The 20,685-nt window shown below is 55.9% G+C and overlaps 1 protein-coding gene and 1 long non-coding RNA gene across 2 annotated transcripts in view; one reads left to right on the forward strand and one right to left on the reverse strand.

The window, feature by feature from the left end:
* MINDY4 (MINDY lysine 48 deubiquitinase 4) overlaps positions 1-19,565 on the forward strand; it is a 100,020-nt gene extending 80,455 nt beyond the window's left edge. The window contains exons 14-17 of the mRNA XM_049641655.1: positions 8,846-8,909; positions 11,999-12,160; positions 18,221-18,401; positions 18,929-19,565. Of these exons, the coding sequence (XP_049497612.1) occupies positions 8,846-8,909; positions 11,999-12,160; positions 18,221-18,401; positions 18,929-19,005 (484 nt within the window). The 3' untranslated portion in view covers positions 19,006-19,565. The remainder of the gene's footprint in view (positions 1-8,845; positions 8,910-11,998; positions 12,161-18,220; positions 18,402-18,928) is intronic.
* Positions 1-20,685, reverse strand: part of LOC125930033 (uncharacterized) — a 192,500-nt gene that overhangs the window by 16,744 nt on the left and 155,071 nt on the right. The window lies entirely within an intron of this gene.

A 20,685-nucleotide genomic window follows, 5' to 3' on the forward strand; every position in this document is an offset into this window, starting at 1 on the left:
AGCCGCTTAAATTCTTTCTATTGTGAGCCTGACATCTGACTGTTTTCCAAATACACCGTATCCCCAGGCTCACTATGAAAAGCAGATATAGGCAGGACTGTTTTGAGTAGAGCCCGGGGGAGGTAGGGTGAAGGGGGTGGGGAGGCGGAGACCCCTGCCTGCCCCTCCCAGTCTCCAGCCTGGCCCCAGGAGACCCCTGTTTGGAGAAGCCCCAGCTCTGCATACAAAGCTTAATAGCCGTAGGACCAGACCATCCCCGAGGGCCTTCCTGCTCTGGGGTTCAGATTCAGCATTGCCAAACCCTTTGATGCCATTTCAGGGTGATCTGTTATCACTTTGGGTAGTTGAAAACCTGTCCTGGTAGCCCAGACAGGGCAGTCTCTCAGATCACATGCTGTGCAGCTGAGGAGGAGTGGAGTGTGGGGCTGGGAATCACCCACTCTTTACAAACACAGTGTGCATTCGTGGTCCTGTGTGTGTGCATGAGGGCTCTGTGAGGTTGTGGGGCTGGGTGTGAGGTGATGTGGGTGCTGGTGGCTATGAAGGTCACACGGCCGCCCCTCCCTCCTAGCAAGGGTCTCAGACTCATGCCTGATGTCCAGGGACAGGCCTTGCACCCAAGTCAGTGCCTTCTGTCCATGGGCTGTTGCCAGCTCTGGGTGGGGCCAGGGTGAGGGCACCAAGGGCAGATGTACACGCAGCCCGGCACAGCCTGGTCACTTCTCCGTCAGAGGCTGAAAGAATAGTAGCAAAGCTGGCCTTTGAGTTTTGTTTACCAGGGCTCACTGCAAAACCCTGTGAAGGTTTTATTTTTTTCCACTTGATTTCAAGCCATCTGTTTTCCTTCCTAAGATCTTGAGTTGCTTACAGTAAATCTGTACAGGCTTTCATGCTTACCTAGCTCCACTGCTTTCCAAACCACACAGCCTAGAACTTTCCCCAGCATGCTCTCACGAGTCCCAAAGATGCTCAGGGCCCTGAGGTCCTGGCTGGCTCAGAGCCAGACCTGCACAGTGCGGTGCGAGGGTGCTCCGGCCCCCAGGGAGCCAGCAGTGAGCCAGGGCCTGGCATAGGGGAGGGCCCCGGAGATACCCACTTGGGTGGTGGTGGGGGGAACAACTGTGAAGAGACCCTTTTCATGCCTCAGACCATTGGCATTCGCTACAGGGGCAACTTGGGCCGTCCAAAGGCAGTCTTGGAAGTCCAAAATAGGCAGTAGTTTGTCATGTGCTGAAGTAATTTTTAACAGCGCCAGCCGGGCATCACGGTGAGGGGTAGCAGCCACACCATGGTGGCTTTGTTGCTCTTTGTAACTTTCTCCAGGAGAGGAAAAATAACAGCACCTTTTCTTTCTTTGTGGAAATAGCCCTGAAATGAAAGCCAACCGTGAGTGTTGGTAATGCAAAGGCGAGTGATGGAAACTTGATTCTTAGCCAGTGTAAGCAGAAAACAGCGCTGCTAATTGATTCATATCAAAAGCCCAGGGCTTTAAGAGTAGCTGGATCCAGGAACCAGACGGTGTCTTTGGGACATCGCGTCCCTCCTTCTGTCCTGTCACACTTCTTCCCTCTGTCTTGTCTGTGTCCTCAGGAGGGCCCTGCTGTGTGGTGGGCTCTGGTGGGCCCAGCGGAGAGGAGGCCCTCTCCCCAGCACTCCTCAGCCCTGCCGGCAGCCATGACCCCATTCCTGACACCTTTGGTGGCCGGGCCTGGGCTCTATCCGTCATGGGGGCCCAGAAGGCAGGCAGAACCCACAGAGGTGTACCACGCTGGCTGGGAAAGGGATGCACTGGATTTGGGGACATGTCAAGGAACAGGAGGGAAGATGTGAGTTTGGGGGCGGGTCAGACCTGGGCTTTAATGGAGGCCCCCACTGGTTCCTCTCAGAAATGAAGAAAAGAAAGGACAACGTTTCCAAATCCAGCAGAACTCACTGAGTCAGAGACCACCTTCGCAGTGGGTGGGCTTGTGGCATAAGGATTTGAGCAGTGGGCTATTCTTGTTGAGAATCCCAGGCTTGGTGGTCCCAGATGTGCTATTGTGATGGGAGGGGGTAGATGGGATACTTCTGGACTCCTCCAGCCCAGAATAATGTACTGCACACAGAACCACCCAGACCAGGTGTCCCGACCTCACACAGTTAGCAACTGCTCTGTGCACCTTGAACAAAGCCCTTGGCCTCCCTCACCTGGGTCTCCCACATGCAGCATGAGAGACCTGACATGGTGGCTAAGGGCCCTGCCTACCCGACATGCCAACATCTTTTGCATATAAGCTAGGGAACAGGAGGAGAGGGACTTCCTCATCGAACTCCAAGTCAGCTTAACCTTGATTCAGATTAGGGCAGAGGCCATGCTAGTGAGCTCTTTCAGCACATGTGTCTGAAGAGGCCAAGGTGATGCGCGGCAGATAGACCCAAAGGGCTGTGGGTACATTTGTCGTTGGAAATAGGAGACCCTCCACTCAGATCCCACTTCCTTACACTGACCCTCCTTCCTCTCTCTGGCCACCTGCTCCTGTGTCCCCTCCATAGTGGACCAGAGCCGTGTCCTGTAGATCTCACTGGCTCCCTCTGGGGGCCCTGTGAAGCCCTCTCGCCACATAGAAGGCAGGGGCTAGAGACCCAGCCTCACTGGAGGTGGAGGAGAAAGAGGTCCTTATTGTCACCTTGGGCTTTTGGGGCTTGCAGTAACCCAAGGGGGCAGGCCCAGAGGCCTGAGGCCATTATCCCATTTTACAGATGTGGGAACCAAGGATCTAAGATTTTAGGGCAGGTCGGTGGCAAGCTGACACCATCCTTGAGTGTCCTGGCTTCCAGGCTAAGACCCTGTGCCCGCATCCCCATCTGGCCTGGGGGAGGAGTGACAGACACTGCCCCAGTGTGTCTGCCGACTCAGAAGGAGAAGTGGGAACCAAGACCCCCAAGTAGGCCCATACCAAACCAGAAGCGGTCCAACAGCTTCATTCTCCATTTAATTTCAGCGGGCATAGTCTGGGCAAAGCAAGCCTGGTTCCAGGCTGCTAGGGCGGCAAGTCACGGCTGGTGAGTGCCAGTGGGGTGTGGCTGAAGGCAGGAGGTCTGCCCATGGGCACTGAGTCTCCCATGGCAGAGGAGGGCGACTAAGCCCAGACCCCACTGGACTTAGTGGCAGAGCTGAGAGAATGTCCTGACATTCTGTGCATCTAGCACTCCTACCCATTCACCTAAGAGCTATACCTCCATGTTCCTCAAAGGGCTTGGGTGTCCAGATAAAGAGCATGGGCCTCAGGAGGAGGGAGAAGCAATTAACTTTTTGGAAGAATCTTCTGTTCCAGGCCAACCTTGGCTGCTTGGGTGGGAAGCTTCCTTCCGCCTGCCTCTGCACATCTCCTGGGATTCAGCTTCTGGAGCCTATTCCGTCAGGGCCTTCCTTAGAGCTTCTCCTGGGACGGGTGTGGGCCAGGCTCATATAATTTAGGGCCCATTTGCTGTGCATCTGCAGAGTTAGAGCTCAATTCTGGGTGCCAGGTTGGAGGGGGGGCCAGATGGACACAACATAATCCTGGCCCTCAAAGTCCTTGCTGCCTGGAGGGACAAACCAGGCGCAGGAAAAGCATTGGCGAGTGCTCTTAGGAAAGGGCCAGCTGAGGAGAGATGGGGCACATCTGTCCTGGGACGAGGGAGCTATCTTTATGGAGGAGGTGACATTTAGCAGGGCTCTGAGGGATATGTGGGAAGGGTTTTGGCAGGCAATGAGAACAAAGCAGGCAAAGGCCAGTGGTGGGGTTTGCAGAAAACAATTGCATAAGGTCTGGTTGGAAAGGATGGTGCCAGCACGTGGGGAGAGGTCTAGTGGGTGGTGAGGCGGAAGGCAGCTTGGGAAGGGCCTGGACACCTCTGCTTTCCCTTCCTTCCGGCTCCTTTCTCTCCACCCATGCACCTTGGCCCTTCCTCTGCAGGGCCCTGCCTGGAGAGGGGAAATAACAGCCACCCCCTCCAACTTGTGGGGCTCTCTGCAGTGTGCAAGGCCCTTTTATGGCCTTGACCCTTATGGAAACAACTCTTTGATGTGCGTATTGTTGTCCCCGGCAGGGGATGACACAGAAAGCCATTTGCTGAAGGTCACACAGTGCACCTGACAGCCAGGTGTCCTGCCTCATCGCCCACTCCCTGCAGGCCTTCCTGGGAAAATAGTCAACATCCACTCTACCCAAATCCTTGTTAGATATTCGTAGCTAAATTTCGACCGCTCACAAGCCTCCATGTATTCTGGGTTCTTGGCCGCGATACGAGTAGTTGAGGTTACTGGAATCGTGACCTCTCGGTCATTGTGTTTTTAGTTGTTGTTATTATTGTTGTTATCGTAGGAAAAAGGAAGTGACATTTACCAAATGCCAGATGCTTTATATAGTTCATGTCCTTCAGTTCTCACAGCAATCTGTGGTAGAGGGAGGCACCATCCCACCCCTCCTGCTGGGGGAACCAGCCTCGGAGAGGGGACAGCCAAGAAGTGGCAGTGACTGGATTTGAATCCAGGGCCCTGACCTCAGAGCCCAGGTTCTCTTAGTTGTTCCACAGCTGCCCTTCTCCCTACTGATTTGTCCTCAAAAGTCAACAGAATTCTCAGGGGAGGGGGCGGAGTGGGGTGTGGTGGTGACCCTGGGGCCTGGCGCCACCTTGGGGTCAGGTGGAGGGGAGGTGTCTGGCCTGACCCTCCTGAGTTAATTACCACCCATTTTAGGCTTGATGTTTTAAACATCAGAGTCATGAACCAGACAATTTCACATCCCAGAAGGTCCCTAGAGACCCCTTGTTCCAGTCCTCTGGTTTTATAAGTGAAGACACAGGCTGAGAGAGAGGCAGGGACTTGCCTGAGGTCACTCAGCCAGTCTGAGGCCGAGCTGGCCACGACTCCACCTCGCAGACATTGATTTTAGGTGAGTGGCTTTGACTATAGACTGGAACCGTGTCTCTAGGCCACTTAGACATATTTCTGCTTATTCGGAAACTTCTGTACAAGATCCTCAGGTTCACATGTTCAGATGCATGTTGGGGAGGTTGTAGGGTGAAGGGACAAGCCATGCCCCAGTCAGGGAGGGTGGGACCAGGAGTGGGGCTTGAAGGCTCCCGGATCTGCCTGGAGCTGGCCCGCCAGGCTGACCATCCCGTGTTCCAGGCCACAGGGGACACTGTGTGACATTGGCACTGGGGACACAGTCCTGGCCTGCTGACTGCCTGTGTGACCACAAGACCGCAAGTCCCTTCTCCTTTCTGGTTCTCTAGTTTCCCCCTTAGAAAGATGGAGATGGGGGCCTTTGTTCTTCTGGCCTCATGAGGCTTCAGAGAGGATGGTGTCTTTGAGGGAGATGACAGATTCTGCAGGTTCAAGGCTCAAGCATTGTAAGCTGCTCAGTGGCAGAACCTCTGTCCCTTTGAGATGTGTGACAAGGAATGACTGGGAGGAGGCAGCAGAGCCCCAGCCCAGCTTTGGGGGCTGAATCTGGGCTGGCCTCTGTCACTAGCTCTGGTCCACTTGTGTTCTTTTGCTAGGCATCTATTTTTCCATCTGCGCAGTGCTGAGCCCGGAGGGCCCTGCCAGCCCTGGTGTCCTCTTCATTCTGTTTCTGGGTACAGTGCATTGTCTCTGGGACCTCTCAGTGGGGGCACAGATGGGCGAAGTGGTCCTTGCTGGCATTCCCAGGAAGAGCTCTCTCTTCCCCTTCCTCCGGATACCTCTGAGGGGGGCCGTCACTCCGACCGCGGGTCCGGGGTCTTGCCCTCTGCTCCCAGAATGCTGAAGAGGTCAGTGGTAGGGCAGCTAGGGCCGAGCCCCTCCTCCTAAGGTTCCCTGCCCTGGGCAAGTCCATTCAGGCTTCTCTTACACGGTGCTTCTTGGAATCCAGAACCCAGGTAGGCTCCTCCCTGAAGGGGTCCCCAGTGGGCAACAGCCTCAGGGGGCAGACTTCATCAAGCCCTGCCTCCTCCCTGCTCCTGGCACCTGTGTCCCCAGGCTGTGCAGGATTACTTTAGGGCCCAGCATTTGTCCAGTCCTCAGGTAGCCTATGGAAGGGACAGCCTGCCTGTTAGGAATGGTTATCAATCCCACAGAAGGGCTCATCGTTGTTTGTGGCTCAGAAGCCCAGAAAGTGTGGGAACCTCAGAGTTCAGGCAGCCCCTCCTTTGATTCAGCCCCTGCTCCCAGGACACTGCATGCCTTGGACACCTGGGGGTACCCCAGAGGGGCCCCAGAGGCGAGGAGAAGGAGAAGGATGGGATGCTTTCGGAGTAGCTCAAGTATTTGGCTTCTGCCTAGAAGATGTCACTGGAAGAGAGAGCTCTGAGTCTAAACAGATGTTGGGGGCCACTGTGTTAGTTTGCTAGAGCTGCTGTAACAAAATGCCACAGCCTGGGTGGCTTAAATAGTAGGAACTCACAGCTCTGGAATCTGGAAGTTCAAGATCAAAGCGTGAGCAGGGATGGTTTCCTCTGAGGCCTCTCACCTGGGCCTGTAGGTGGCTGCCACCTTCTGTGTCCTCACATGGTGTTTTCCCTGCCAGGATGCATCCCTGGTGTCCCTCTGTGTCAAGAAGTTTCCTCTTCTTGAAAGGACACCAGTCAGATTGGGTCAGGGCCTACGATAATGGGCTCAGTGAACTTAAATCACTCCTTTAAAGGCCCTGTCTCCAAATACAGCCACATTCTCAGGTACTGGGGTCAGGGCTTCAACATATGAATTGGGGGGAGGGGGGCATGCATCTGGTGCATGCAAGTCCCTTATGTCACAGAAGGGGAGACTGAGGCTGGAGAGGAGAGGTTTGCCACCACACCGCAGGCCGGGGCTGGAACTCGGGCCTGGTGATGGCCCTGCCCTTTGAATTGCCCTGTCTCTGGGCAAAGCAGAAGCCGTTTTTCCTTTGCTCAAGGACTCCTGACACTCAGCTCTCCAGGGATTTCCCCTAGAGGGAGGTCTGGGCATCTAGATTTGCCAAAGTTGTAAATCTCTTAAGCCCTAAGCTGCTCCCTGGCGTCTCCTGAACGCCCTAATGTGAAATGCAGACGTTCCTCCCTTTCAAGCTCCGTGCTCACTCCTGAATTTCCCATCGTGTTTGCACCTAAGGATGCAATTACCATTTCCTCCCATTGTCCTTTCCGCCTGTACCCCTGTGCTCAGCTGACGCAGGCTCTCAGACCCGCTGGGTGAGCACGAGGCTGTGAGATTATGAAGATCAGACCGCTTCTGAAAGCTTCAGGCTGGCTTGGGGCCAGCGATGCTTATCGGTCCACCCAGGGCTCCTTTGAGGTTATTTTCTTCTCTTCAGAAGATGCCCGTATATGCTGCAGAGAGCATTTCCATCAATTCTTCTGCCTGAGCTAGCGCCAGTCGAGTGCTGCCCGCGGCCATTTGGCACCCCAGCCTGCTCCTTCCCGGGCCTGCTGGGCTGTCTCTGGTGGGTGAGCCTCCCTGGCCGTTCCCAGGACCCCCAGGCCTCCGTGCTTCTCCGCTGGGCCCCTGCAGGGCCAACCCCAGCCCATCTGCCCATGTGGACCGCAAAGCATCCCCATTTGGCCACGGTTATTAAAAACCACAAGAAAGCGTTTTCTCCTACAAAGGTCATGGAGCTTGAGTTTCTAGACTCGTTTGGGAAAGATACAGGGGCCAGAGTGGTTTAGGTTTGTGGACTTTCGGCAGATCTTAGATTTAAAGCATAAAATTGAGACCAGGTTTCTCTTCTCTTGCACTGAAAGGGAAAACAAACATCGCGATTGCTGAGCCCTTTCCTCTGGGCGGTCTGTCTGTGGTCTCTTTGGGGTGGGGCCGGAGGAGGCAGGCCGGGCCACGGGCACGGTGCTGGGCTGGCAGCAAGCCCCGGGGCCTGTGCAGCAGCCTCGTGTCACCCCCAGCGATGCCGTACTGGGACTTTCCATGCCTGTAAAATATAGTCATCCTTGCTTCACCGGGGACGAGGCTGAAATTAGCATCCCCGGACACGTTCCATAGATGACGGCTCCTTTCCTCTTTGCTCATCCGCGGTTCTGGTGGACAATGACAGTCTCCTGGAGGATTTAGGTGGGGGTAGGTGAAAGGAATTGTGTCCTAGTGGTGGGCTTTCTAGATGGTAGGAGAGCTTTGAGATTCATGGAGGGGTGGGGTTTTCTCCTGGTGCTGGCCCCGCGTATGACAGAGCCACTGCTGACAATGACACCTGGTTTCCAGCTCCATACAGCCCTAGAAGTCAGTTTCTTCCAGTTTGAGGGATGTGTTTCGGCCAAGGGGCTTTTCACCTCCTGCCTTTTAGGAGCCCCCTGCTAAGGGTAGAGCCACTGTGGTAACCTGGGGTCAGGGGAGCACAGGCCTCCAAGACTGGCTTCTGGGTCCTCCACCAGCTCCATAGCCCATAGCCAAGTGCCCCGGGCAAGTCAGTATTCTCAAAGCCTTGGTTTGCTCTTGGGGTTGGAGGAATAATGGTAGTATGGGGTACAGGGTCTGTGCCCAGGTGGTGGCAGTTACTGTCTCAGGACTCAAGCAGGCATTAGAGACTGTTGCTGCCACTAAACAGACTCGCAGACAGATGCCCAGAGATGGACCGGGATGTCCCTGCCCCCACTGTTAGTAAGCAAAAGTTGGGATGTGAAAGCAGACGCTGGATTCCAATTGCGGGGGCCTTTCTGCCATGTCATTCCTCTGTCGCCATTCTCCGTGTCGGCGGTGGCCCTGGTGAAGCCAGTGTGGAGGCCGCTGCCCAGAGCAGAGTGAGTGTGAACTGAGGAGTCCTGGCTTCCCCCCAGACCCGGAGCTCACCTGGTGAGGCTTGCCCAGGAGCGCCAGGCAGAGGCATCCTAATACCATCACTTCTGTGTTTTCCAGGGTTCGCCAGGACTTCGACGTCCCCACCAGCCACCTGATTGGAGCACATGGATACTGCACCCAGGTAGGGGGTGCAGTGGGGCGCCGGGCAGCTGGGTGCTTCTTTTCCTTCCTCCTCCCTTCTTTCTTTGCCCGTGCCAGCTCCCCCCCCCCCCCCCCGCCAAGCGTCTCTCATGTGCCAGCCTCTTTTGGGCTTCACTGTCATGGAGACCTAGAAAGGCCACTCAGTTCAGCTTCCACTTCTGGAGAGCTTGCTGCACCAGACCTGTGTGCTTGGCACTGCAGGGGGTACAAGAGGGGCTGAGGACACAGCCAGGCGCTGCATAGCCCAGAGCCCCAGCCAGAGCCCCGGGGGCACAACGGGGGCTCTGGGCCAGCTGGGGGAGATGAGGGCCATGGCACCCTTTATGTTTGCACAGGACATCGTCCTGGCAATAACCCTCCCCTCTGCAGCCTCACAAAGGGGCCCTCGGGGGGCCTGATGGAGCAGGGGGTCCCTTAGCACAGTTGCTTATCATCGATCCTCCCAGATGTGCGGTGATACCAGAGAAGAGATCTGTTCGTGATCCTTTCAGTGAGCATCAGGACTGGGAGCTAGATGTTATTCCTGGCTTCTGTCTGTGCCTTCCTCGGCATGGCCAGGCCTCCCAGAGTGGCCCCCGGGCCATCGTTATATCTGCTCCTCGACGCACACGGGAATAGCATGTGTAGCACAGACAGGCTGGGCAGAATTGCTCAGGCCCAAACGAGGACCTTGTCCCGACGGTCCTGGCTCACTTGTGCCATCTCTGCAAACACCTGGGTACTGTGCAGGAGCCAGCTCCAGAGCTGCGGTTTGTGCCGGCAACCCGAGGGACTATGGGGTTGACTGATGCCCACCTTCCTAGAGAAAGGCCTCAGGGTAAGTGGCCGTCCGGGATGGCCCAGTGCCCCCTCTGGGTGCCTGCCTTCTCTGTGGGAGCTTCCCCCTCAGCAGGGAAAGAGAGATGTGACCAAGGGTGGGCACTCAAGCAGAGCGCAGAGGATGCCAGACCAGAATCTCTGGCTAGTTCTGAGCTGTGTTCACGGTTTCACACACAAATGAGCTGGGCTGATTTTCTTCCCCTCCCCGAGCCTCAGTTTCCTCATTTGTAGTATGAGGAGTTTGGATTAGACCAGTGCTTCTTAAACTCTGATGTGTATATGAGCCCCGCCCCGGGAGGCTTGTTGAAGAGCGGGCTCAGATTTGATGGGTCCAGCCCGGGGTCTGAGGTTCTGAATTTCTAACAGGCTTCCCAGAGCAGGTGATGCTGCTGGTCCACGGACCACACTTTGAGTAGCAAGGGACTACATGACCACTGAGCTTTGCCACTGCATGATTTTGAGACTTGGGGCAGGGAGCCGTGTGTTGCCCCTTTTCCCTCATTTCAAGAGGGCCTTCTGCTCTGAGGAAGGTTGGACACAGATGGGGTGCAGGGGCCTTTTACTTCTCCTTGAAAACCAGATGGGAATACTCGAACCCATCTGAAAAAGGCCGTGCCTTTCCTAGCGGCCACTGCCCCTGAGGTACAGTATCTCAGAGCAGACATTTCCTCCAAATTTTTTCTCGTTTCCTCTGCAAGGACACAATGGGGCCCCTTTGCTATCTGCCTCCAATGGGGTTCGCTCTCTGGCCATCAGAGGGGACGTCTTTTACTGCCACCAGGGCAGGGGTCTTGGTGTTGACGGAGGGATTTACTAACGGGAGCGTGGCTTTTACAGTTCAGGGGAAAACACTCCTGTGAACTCTTACCTCCAAAGTTTATACTGGGAAAGGGCTATTCAGGCCGTTCCCAAGTAGCATGGGGACGGTGGCCGCCTGCTGGCCTTATAGGCACTCCAGAGCAGATAGGGTGGGTGATGCAGAGGGTCCAGCCTGCCCAGGTGCTAAGGCTGGGCTCACTCAGCTCTTTCTCCAGGGGTGCAGCAGACACTCAGCGGCCGCCCTTCTGGGATCTTTAGCAGCCAGCTGGTACCCTGAGGGTAACAAGTGAGGGGCGAGGGAAGGACACCAGGCAGGGAGCCGGAAAATGTGGACAGAAGTCCAGCGCTGTCACTAACTAGCCGTGGGGCCTGGGTAAATCCTTTCCCATCTATGAGCCCCAGTGTCCCCATTCCTCACAGGGGGTTGGACCCCTAGCTGCCTTGCTTAAGGAAGAGCGCTTCCTGCCACCTTGATGCAGGAGACACTGGCTGAAGGAGACTGCCGGAGGAACAGGGCTCCACATGTCCCCGTTTCCCGGTTCTGGGGTCAGCGGGAATGTCGACCTGTTGGCCTTGCGGCACAAGTCGCATGGCTGCTGAACATGTGATGCCACCCTGGCGATGATGGCGGAGACAGAGCCAGAACCCAGACTGGGGCTCCTCGCCTCCACCTCTCTGCTTCTGCCGCCCTCCACTCTCCCTCCCTGCTCGAAGACCCCACCGTCACTGTTGAGATCCAGATTAGGCCTGGAGCCGAGTTACTGGTGCCTCACACCATTGTCCACTTCCTGCTGCTGATAATGGGCTCTGGTCGTGTTATCATTGGGGGATGTTATCATTGGGGGAAGCTGGGTGAAGGGTGCACAGGAACTCTCTGTGCTGTTTTTACAAATCCTTCTGAATCTAAAGTTACTTCAAAATAAAAGAAGTTTAGGAAAAAAAATACCATCCTTCACGACCCCACCCAAATGTGGCTTCTCCACAAAGTGGCTGTGACTCAGCCATGTGGTCCCATGTGTGCCTGGCCCTGGAGTGTGCCATGCACACGTTTTCATAGCCCCGGTCACATCCTAAATTGTGCTTCAGCCGTGCAGAGACACACCTGATCCCCGCTTAGACCGGACACCTGAGGTCATGAGCCATTCTTTCCCTCCTGACAGGACACCCCCACTCCCCTGCTGCCACCCAGAGCTGAGGACAGGGTCCTGTGCACAGCTGGCACTCAATGAAAGTCTATGGAGTTAAGATCAATGCGCTCCTAGAATCCCTCGGCTGGGGCCGCTGGCAGCTTTCCCGAGGGCTCGTAGGAACTCAGTCCCAGCCCCCTGTAATTTTGGTCTCTCTCCCTCCTTGCTTGCCTTCCTCTTCCACCCCTTTTCTCTTGTTCCCGACCTCCCCTGGACAAACCCTCCCTCTTTCTTTAATCTGCAGGAACTTGTCAATCTGCTCCTGACCGGGAAAGCGGTGTCCAATGTTTTCAACGATGTGGTTGAGCTAGATTCTGGGAACGGGAACATCACACTGCTGAAAGGCATTGCTGCACGCAGCGACATCGGATTCCTATCTCTGTTTGAGCACTACAACGTGTGCCAGGTACGGGCGGCTCAGGTCTCTGGAGACGGAAGGGCCCGGCTCCCTGGGATGGGTGAGAAGGAAAACGGCGGCGGGGGCGGGGTGGGGGGAGTTCCACTCCAGGTCCCAGAGCTGGTCAGAGTTTGGTCCAGGCTCAATCACAGCAGGTTTGGAAAGCAGTATAGCTTCACCGCTATCAAGTATAGGCACGTAATTCACCCCCAAAGCCAGCGGATACCATCTTCTGGGAAAGGTTGTTTCAAAGGGACTCCTGGGGATTTATGGTGTGATCGTGGGCCAGAGTGGGTGCAGTTGTCACGCACACGCACACGTGTGTGTACGTGTGGGGGGGGCAGGTGTTGGGATGGGGTCTTCTCCGGGGACAGGGGATTTGAGCTCTTCGGCCATGGCGTAGTTTCCCAGGGCTGCCACAACAAAGCACCACAAAGTGGGTGCTTAAAACAGTAGAGATTGTCCGGGAGCAGAAGTTCTCCCCGAAGAAGTCCAAAATCAAGGCGTTGGCAGGGCCATGTCCCTGCTGAAAGCTACTGAGAGAATCCATCCTCCTCTCTTCTGGCTTTTGCCGTTTTCTGACAACTCTTGGCATTCTTTGGCTTGTGGATTCATCATGCCAATCTCTGCCTGTCGTCATGTGGCCATCTTCTCCCCGCAGGCCTCCTCCTTTTCTTAGAAGGAAGGATGTCGGTCATGTTGGGCTAAGGGCCCACTCTACTCCACTAACCTCCACTTAACTGGTTACATCTACAACAACCTTATTTCCAAATAAAGTCACACTCTGAAGTACTGGGGGCTAGGATCTCAACATATCTTTGTGGAGGGCATAATTCAACCCCTAACAGGCCACCCATGTATTTGCTAGTGTACTAGTCCCTTTCCCTCCTCTCTCCCTGCAGCCAGGGTCCTGGAAAGGGCTGGGCCCAAGGCAAAGCTGGGCAGGGTAGGGTGACCGTATGTCTATAGGGTGGGCAGGGCCACCGGGCCCTGGGTTCCTATCTAGCCTACCGCTGGACCTTGTCTGAACATAGGTTTTCGTGTCTTCAGAGAAGACATTGTTCTCTGGTTGATTTCGTGGTGCCCTTCCTGCATGACCACAGGGTCAGGTATCCTGTCCCATTGCTAATGGGCCATTTGGCATGGCTGCACATCCAGATTCCCTCTCTGGGTGACACCCCTTCTCCCACGGACAGGAGGCCAACCTGTGGCTTCCAAAGACTTAGGGAGAAAAGAATGATAGGGCTCCCTCCTTGATTTGCTGGTGTCAGGAGGGAGCCCAGGAATGTGGCCACGTGGCCCATGAGAAGCACCAGGGCCCCTGAGCATCCCTGGGTGGGCTCTGAAAGCATTTAGCCCGAAATTCCATGAGCTGAGAAAGGTAACCTTGGCCAGGCTTGTGGAATCCCCAGGCTTACCATGAGCCCTGGTTTCATTCTTGTGTTGAGGGCGTTGGTCAAAAAGTAAACTATTTTCCTTCGGTCTGTGGAGGATAATTGATGGGAACATCAATTGGGGGTCGTCTTTCCCTTGGAATAAATTGCTGATTGAAGAAATTCAGGCCCTACAAGGATCCGGATTTTTGAATCCGGATGCCCCTCTGCTGTTATATGCTTGGCTGAAGCCTGGGGCTTGTATCTCCCTGCAGCAAGGGGGATTTGCTCCTTTGCCTTGAGGCTGCAAGCTCTTTAAGGAGGGCTTTCTGTCCCAGATGGCAGAACTGGGCCTGACTGTCATTCAGCCTGTCTTGGGCTTCTCAGTGCAGCCTCTGGCTGGGAGGTTCTAGGACCCTTACTGAGTATGTGGGGGCTGGAGGGTAGGGAGGTCCTGCCTATTGGTGAGCTTATTAGATGCCCACACTCCGGTGTGTCTGGGGGGAAGCAGAGGAAGCTCTGGGCCAAGCACCCCCTGCTGAACTAGCCAGCCTCTTGCCACAGCCCGGCTGTGTTATGGACCCCCATTGGCTCTCCATGACCCCAGTGGGCTGGTCGTGCCTATCTGACTTGCACCTCATTCTCCCTGCCCTTGAGCTCACAAATGTGGGCTGCACCGCATTGTCGAGCTGTAGTTGGAAGGCCAGCCCCTCCTGGCTCGTGGTGATTGTGGCAGTGGGGGACTGGCAGTCCAGGAAAGGATAGCATGGGACCAGAGGTTTAACTTCAGTGCTTCTCCCATGCCCTGTAGGGCACGTGCCTTGCTGCCTTCACGAAGGGATCTGAGCAAGGACTGAGCTTGGCAGGGAAGGCTCTGCCGGCTGCAGCCTCCTCCCATTTTCCCCAGCTCCTCAAATAGTACCATCCACTTACTTATTCAACCCCTGGAGCATGGCTGACCCATCACAAGGTCATGTGGCTCCTGCCCTAAGTTTTTTTCCAGTCTGTCCATTTCTACCATGATCCAAGCCACCAGTATCGCTGATCTAGACACCAGTGACACCTCTGGCCCCTGGCCCCGCCCCCCCCCCCCCCCCCCCCCCCCCCGAGTTCTGTCCCTTCACTGAAGCCAGTGTGATCTTTAGAAGAGCAGATTGAATGACATCATTCTTTTGCTTTCCACCTGTCAGTGGTTTTCCAATCCTCTGAAACTGTTCAGGGCTGACTTGTGTCCCCTCACAAGTTGGCACGTTGCAGTCCTAACCTTCAGAGCCTCAGAATGTGACTGGATTTGGAAAGAGAGCTTTTGAGAAGTGATTACGTTAAGATGAGGTCATTAGGGTGGCCCCTAATCCAGTTGACTAGTATCCTCGTAAGAAGAGGGGCTTAGGACATAGACACACATGAGGCCAGAGCACGTGAAGACGTAGGGAGGAGGCGGCCCGCTGCAGGCCCAGGCGAGAGGCCTCGGAGGAAACCAGCCCTGCGACACCCCGCTCTGGTACCTCCAGCCTGCAGGACCGTGAGGAAATAACTTTCTGCTGTTGAAGCACCCAGTCGGCGGCCCGAGCAAACTAATGCAGACTGAAATCCCAAACTTCCCACAACTTACAAGACCCTATGAGACTTGCCCCTGCTTTTTCTTCCCTTCACATTTTGACTTAACTGTCACTTCCTAAGGGAAGGCTTTCCTGACCTAACCACTCCATCTAAATAGGGGTCTGCTCTCACAGTCCCCTGCTACCTTGTCATTCTCCACCGTAGAATCTCAATTCTTTCCTGGAGAGGCCTCTTCTTGGTTCAAAGTGTCACATTTCATTGCTTTTGCGATGAAACTTTTAAAAAAATTTTTTTTAAATTATTTTTAATGTTTGTTTATCTTAGAGAGAGAGAGAGAGCGTGCACATGCATGGGCAGGAGAGGGGCAGAGAGGGAGACACGGAATCTGAAACAGGCTCCAGGCTCTGAGCTGTCAGCACAGAGCCAGATGCGGGGCTCGAACCCACGAACTGTGAGATCATGACCTGAGCCAAAGTCGGATGCTTAACCAACTGAGCCACCCAGGTGCCCCTTGATGCAAACTTCGTGCACATTTGAACATTTCTGAGATTTTGATGCATTAATGCAGTCGATGGTGTGTCAGACTTCAAGTGCCAGCTTGCTTTCTTTCTTAGTGAAACAAAATATAATGGCAACTTCGATGACATCTTAGATTCAGTGAAATGCAGTGCAGATGTGTCTGGATGATTATTTGGTTACTGTCTGTCTTCCCCGTTAACCTGGTGAGCTCCGTAAGGACAAGGGGTTTGCTGTTTCCTTCGTTACTGTAACCCCATTGTCGAACGTGGTGCCTAGGACCAGAGTGTGTCAGGTTGAATGACAGTTACCCTTAGAGATGACAGACAGCAACCCTGCCATTAATCAAATGTTGGTTCTTTTGAATCAGGGCTTTTAAGCTGGCAGTCCCCGGATGGGGGTGGGGCATTCGCTCACCTCACCCTTGCAAAAGATTGAAGAATCCCCCTTTAAAAGTGATTCCTAACTGTGCTGAATGTTCGCTGTAACTACGTCTACCCACCAGGAGAAAGCCTCAGACTGTACTGAGGGAAATGTGCCCCCCAGCCTCGCTCCTCACCCCAAGCCTTGGGTCAGCCACCTCCAAACCCACAGGAAGTGAATTTCATCTTTGGAAAATGTCACCCACTTGGAAGGGGCTCCTGAATGAGAAAACTCATTTATAAAGTCTCTGGGCAGCTTTTTTGCCTGTAATCTTTTGACCGTTGAATAAATAAATGGCACGCTGCCCTTTTGTCCCTCTGCTGGAAAATTCAGGGTGGCTGATTATGTAGACGCCTGCCCCCTGGCAGGTTGCATGGTTCTTTTTCCTGCAGTGAATGAGCCGTGAGTCTCCAAGAAGGCTCCCTGTTCGAGGTGATGCCCTTGCCAGAAAAGCCTCTTTTGAGCCTGGAACAGGAGCCAAGTTTGCAGTGGGGTTTAGGCACGTCCGGCCACGTCCTCTAAGGCATCTAATTCCCCCGCATCCACCAACGAGCGAGCTCTGTAGTCACATTTTAATGTCACAAGGGGCCAGGGTGAGAGCCCTACTGGCCAGGTGGGGGTGGGGCGGGATGCTTGGAAAATGGGAAATCGAGTGCATTGTAAAGATCGCCTTCCTACCCTTTGGAGGAGGCGGCTGTTTATGGGCAAGCCTTTCACCAGGGACCTGGTTCAGGGCCTTGTGAGCACAGCCCCCCTGTCTGAGACACCCCAGCCCAAAGCCAGCTCCCAGGAGGGCTCCAAGAGGCCCCAGGAAGACCGCTCGGCCACTCTTCTGTGACAGGCCAGAGAAAGTATGCCCTTCTCCCCACTGGAAAAATAATTCCCATTCTTTCCTTAATCCGCAGGCTGTGGCTGTAAATACCTGAGCATGTAAACATCTCCCTGGGGCTGGTGGGGATTAGGCCAGAATCAGCCTGGCCCGTGGTGTGTGCAGAGCTGAATAAACCTGGGCCCGGGGTGGGGGAGAGGTGCCGCTCAAGGGAGTCACAGGTGACCGGGAGAGAGCACACTTAGGGATGGCTGGTCCGAGGGGCAGAGCCAGCCGGGCACCTGAGCAGGACTTTGCGGGGAGCTCTTGCCACTTCTCTGCCCTTTGCTGGTGGAACAGCAGCAGCACTGAGGGTGTAAGTTCCATCGTATCTGCCTTTCCCGAACACCCCTCTGCCATGGAAGTCTCTGTGGGGAGCTTTCCAGAGGAGTCTCTCATCAGAAAGTGCCAGCCCTCATCCTCCCTTTCCCCTGTGTTCTTTCCCAAATGCCCTGCTAGCCCCCGGGTGTTTCCGGACATCTTTCCTGGCATCCCCTCCCTACTCCTCGCCCAGAGGCCCTCTCTCCCTTCCCCCTGGGGCTCTAAGCCCACCTGCCTTCAAGGTAAAGTCCTACCTAGTTGAAGATCCACTTCATGCATGAGGACCTTCATTTGTCAAACATTTGCTGATGTTGACCTCGAACCTCCGCCCTTGCTGCTAGGGGTATATAGTCCAGTGTGCAGGGCAGGCCGGCGCATCGCTGTGAGGCAGTGACGCACTGTAGGAGAGAAGGCGGGTACCTGAGACCTAGTACCTGGTAACCGCCCCCGCCCGGGAGCTACAAGGAGGTGATTCGTGCTCCCTGCTTGGGTAACGTGGGCGACGCAGGACCTGGCAGGGGAGGACCCGTGTAGCAGTGCTCTAGGTGGTGGATGGTGGGTGCAGAGGCACAGAGGCTCGCCATGCTGGCGCGTGGGGGGGGCTGATGAGAGGCTGGTGCGGCTGTGGGCCGGGGGTGTGGAAGAACTGCTTCAGAGGCCATCGTCTGGGGAGGAGAGGCTGGCTGTGAGGGAGTTTTGGAGGCAGGATGGGCGCACTGTGAACCAGCGAGGTGTGGGAGACGAAGTGACAGGGGTGCCTGGGTTTCTGGCCGGGGTATCTCGCAGGACTGTGTGTGAGGGAAAGGCCCAGAGAGTGCTGGGGTCGGCTCCGGGAGACCAGCTGGTGTCTGGGAGTGGTGCCTGGGGCCCCCAGCGTGGCACGCAGGCCACGATCCCCAGCAGGGTCTCTCTGAGGCCAGCCCAACCCCGGGGTTGGATGGATGATGCTCAGGCCCTTTCCCTGGTGCTGGCGCAGACATCTCTGTCCGCTCCCTCCGCCTCTTCCAGGTGGGCTGCTTCCTGAAGACTCCGAGGTTCCCCATCTGGGTGGTGTGCAGTGAGAGCCACTTCAGCGTCCTCTTCAGCCTGCATCCGGAGCTCCTGAGGAACTGGAGGGCTGAGAGGCTCTTCGACCTGTACTACTACGACGGCTTGGCCAACCAGCAGGAGCAGATCCGGCTGACCGTCGGTGCGCTGCCCTCCGCTGGCCTGCACCCTCGGGCTTTGCATGTCCCTGGGGCAGAGAACCATGCAGACCCGGGTCTGGACTGGGGGATCAGAGATCGTGTGTTGGCGGGTCCTCCTACAGGAGGGGCCAGAGCTGGGCCTTGAGACACTGATGGCAGTGGGGGGTCTAAGGTGGAGTTGAGACCACGTAGTAGAGGACCTGGAATACCATGCCGACAAGTTTGGGTTCTATTCTCCAGGCAACGAGGAGGAAGGTTTTGGAGCAGGAGAGTGGTGAGATCAGATGTGTTTTGAGAAAGACTTTTTCTGGTAGCTGAAGTGGGCGGGAGGGTGGGGGTGAAGACTGGAGGTAGGAGGCCATGAGAAGAGTGCTGTGGTTCAGAAGAGCACTGATGGGTGGGAACAAGGGTGGGTCCCATAGAGATGAGAAGTGGGACAGGTGCCAGAGAGTTGGGCTGTCGGTGCCAACCGTAGGCCGAGCTCGGGTCCTGGGCTGATGAGTGGGCACCTCTCTCTCCTGCCCCCCAGACACCACCCAGACCATCCCTGAGGACAGAGACAATGACCTTGTCCCACCCCTCGAGCTCTGCATCAGAACCAGGTGAGTCCGGTCTGTCTCTGGCTGTGGAACCTCACCTTGAGTGGCTGGGAGGTGTGGTGGTTGGGGGTGGTTGGACCTGTGGGAAGGAGGGTGGGTTTCTGGGTCTCCCCAGCCAGGGGTGTGTGGTGAGACGGGGCCCCTGCAGAATGGAAGGACACAGTGACTGGGGCTTGTTTGTATGGAGCGTCTTGTGGGCTCCGTGGCCCACGTGGAGACGTGTGTGACCTGTGAGGTGACCGGTCTCCAGACAGCTTCTGAGGATGCCCCCGTGGCAGGGGTGATGGTATGAGTAGGTGCTTCTTGAGGTAGCCACCACATGTGGCAAGTGCCGTTAGGTCCAACCAAGAGGAAGGACGGGTAGGGGGAGGGGCGGGGATAGGAAGGCGCCGGGTAGGATGGCGAGAGGGCCCAACTCCTCAGTGGCCCCTAGGGTGTAGCTCACAGATGGCTTCCTGTAGCAGCAGCACCCTCGGCATTAGAGAGGAGCAGCCCCAGTCATTCTATTGGTGCGGGTTGGGCGCTCTGAACCCCGGGCCAGGGGCCCTATAGTCTCAGACACAGGGTGGGGGTCCTTGACTCCTCCAGTCCAGCTCAGACTTGGGGTGAGTCGAGGCCCACTTCACTCATGAGCCCACTGGCCAGGCCCCAGGACTGGGAATGGCACTCTGGAGGGCCACCCCCAGCCTCAGGCAGGCCCTCCACAAAGCCTTCGGGCAATGACTTGGAGGCCTTCAGGGAGCAGTGGGCGGGGGTGGGGGGGACAGGGAGGGGAAGAGGAGGCCTGGATTCCAGTGCTTTCCGGGGAAGAGGTAGAACTTGCAAGTGGTGAGAGTTGGGTTCTGGATTTCGAACCCTGGTCTTTCTGCTTTCCGGCCATGAGCTGTTGGTCTTTCTGTCTGTGCCTCACGCTGTCAGCTGTAAGACAGGGAAAACGGGCGAGCCAAGCGCAGGCTTGTTGTGAAGAACACCTAGCACTTTACCAGGTTTTCCGTAAACAGCTCTTACTATTATTATTATTGCCTTAGCGGCCCGGTGTGACCGGTGTGACCTCAGGCAGAACCTCATGTCCCTGACTATGAAATGATTGGGTTGGGATGGAGGACGATGTGGACGATACTGAGGCCCCGTGGCTCTGACCGCCTGAGATCCAGGGGGCTCGCCTGCAGCCTAGGGGTGCTGCCCACCTGCCCGCAAGTGAGCCTTGACTGGAGCCCCATTCCCAGTGGAGACCCCAGAGAGGGGATGCGGGAGATGTTGGGAACCCTCATGACGCCCCATCCATTCGTCTGTCTGTTCATCCGTCCACCTGCCTGCCCACCAAGCCAGGCACAAAGCATTCTTGTGGGGTCATGTGCTGGCTTTTCTTTCGTCGGGAGGATTAAAGGCCCATGCAGGTCGCTTTCCTTTCATGTACAAAGGGCCACTCATTCCAGGTGATGAGAGAAGAGCGGCAGTGGAAAAAGGAGGTGACACTGGCCTTGGCACCCTCTGCAGGACCGGGTGGGAGGCCACGGGGCATCCTTCCTGCAGGTGAGCCTGCCAAGCAGGGCTGTGGACCGCACCCTAGGCACAGGCTCCGCCCACCTCCCCCGCCCTGAGGACCTCCATCTGTCTCTCTATCCTTCCTGGGGTCCGGGCTTGGGGAGCATCACCCAGGACCTCTCCAGCTACTCCATCTGGAAAA

The sequence above is a fragment of the Panthera uncia genome, chromosome A2 (assembly GCF_023721935.1).
Source record: "Panthera uncia isolate 11264 chromosome A2, Puncia_PCG_1.0, whole genome shotgun sequence".
Classification (NCBI taxonomy): Eukaryota; Metazoa; Chordata; class Mammalia; order Carnivora; family Felidae; genus Panthera; species Panthera uncia.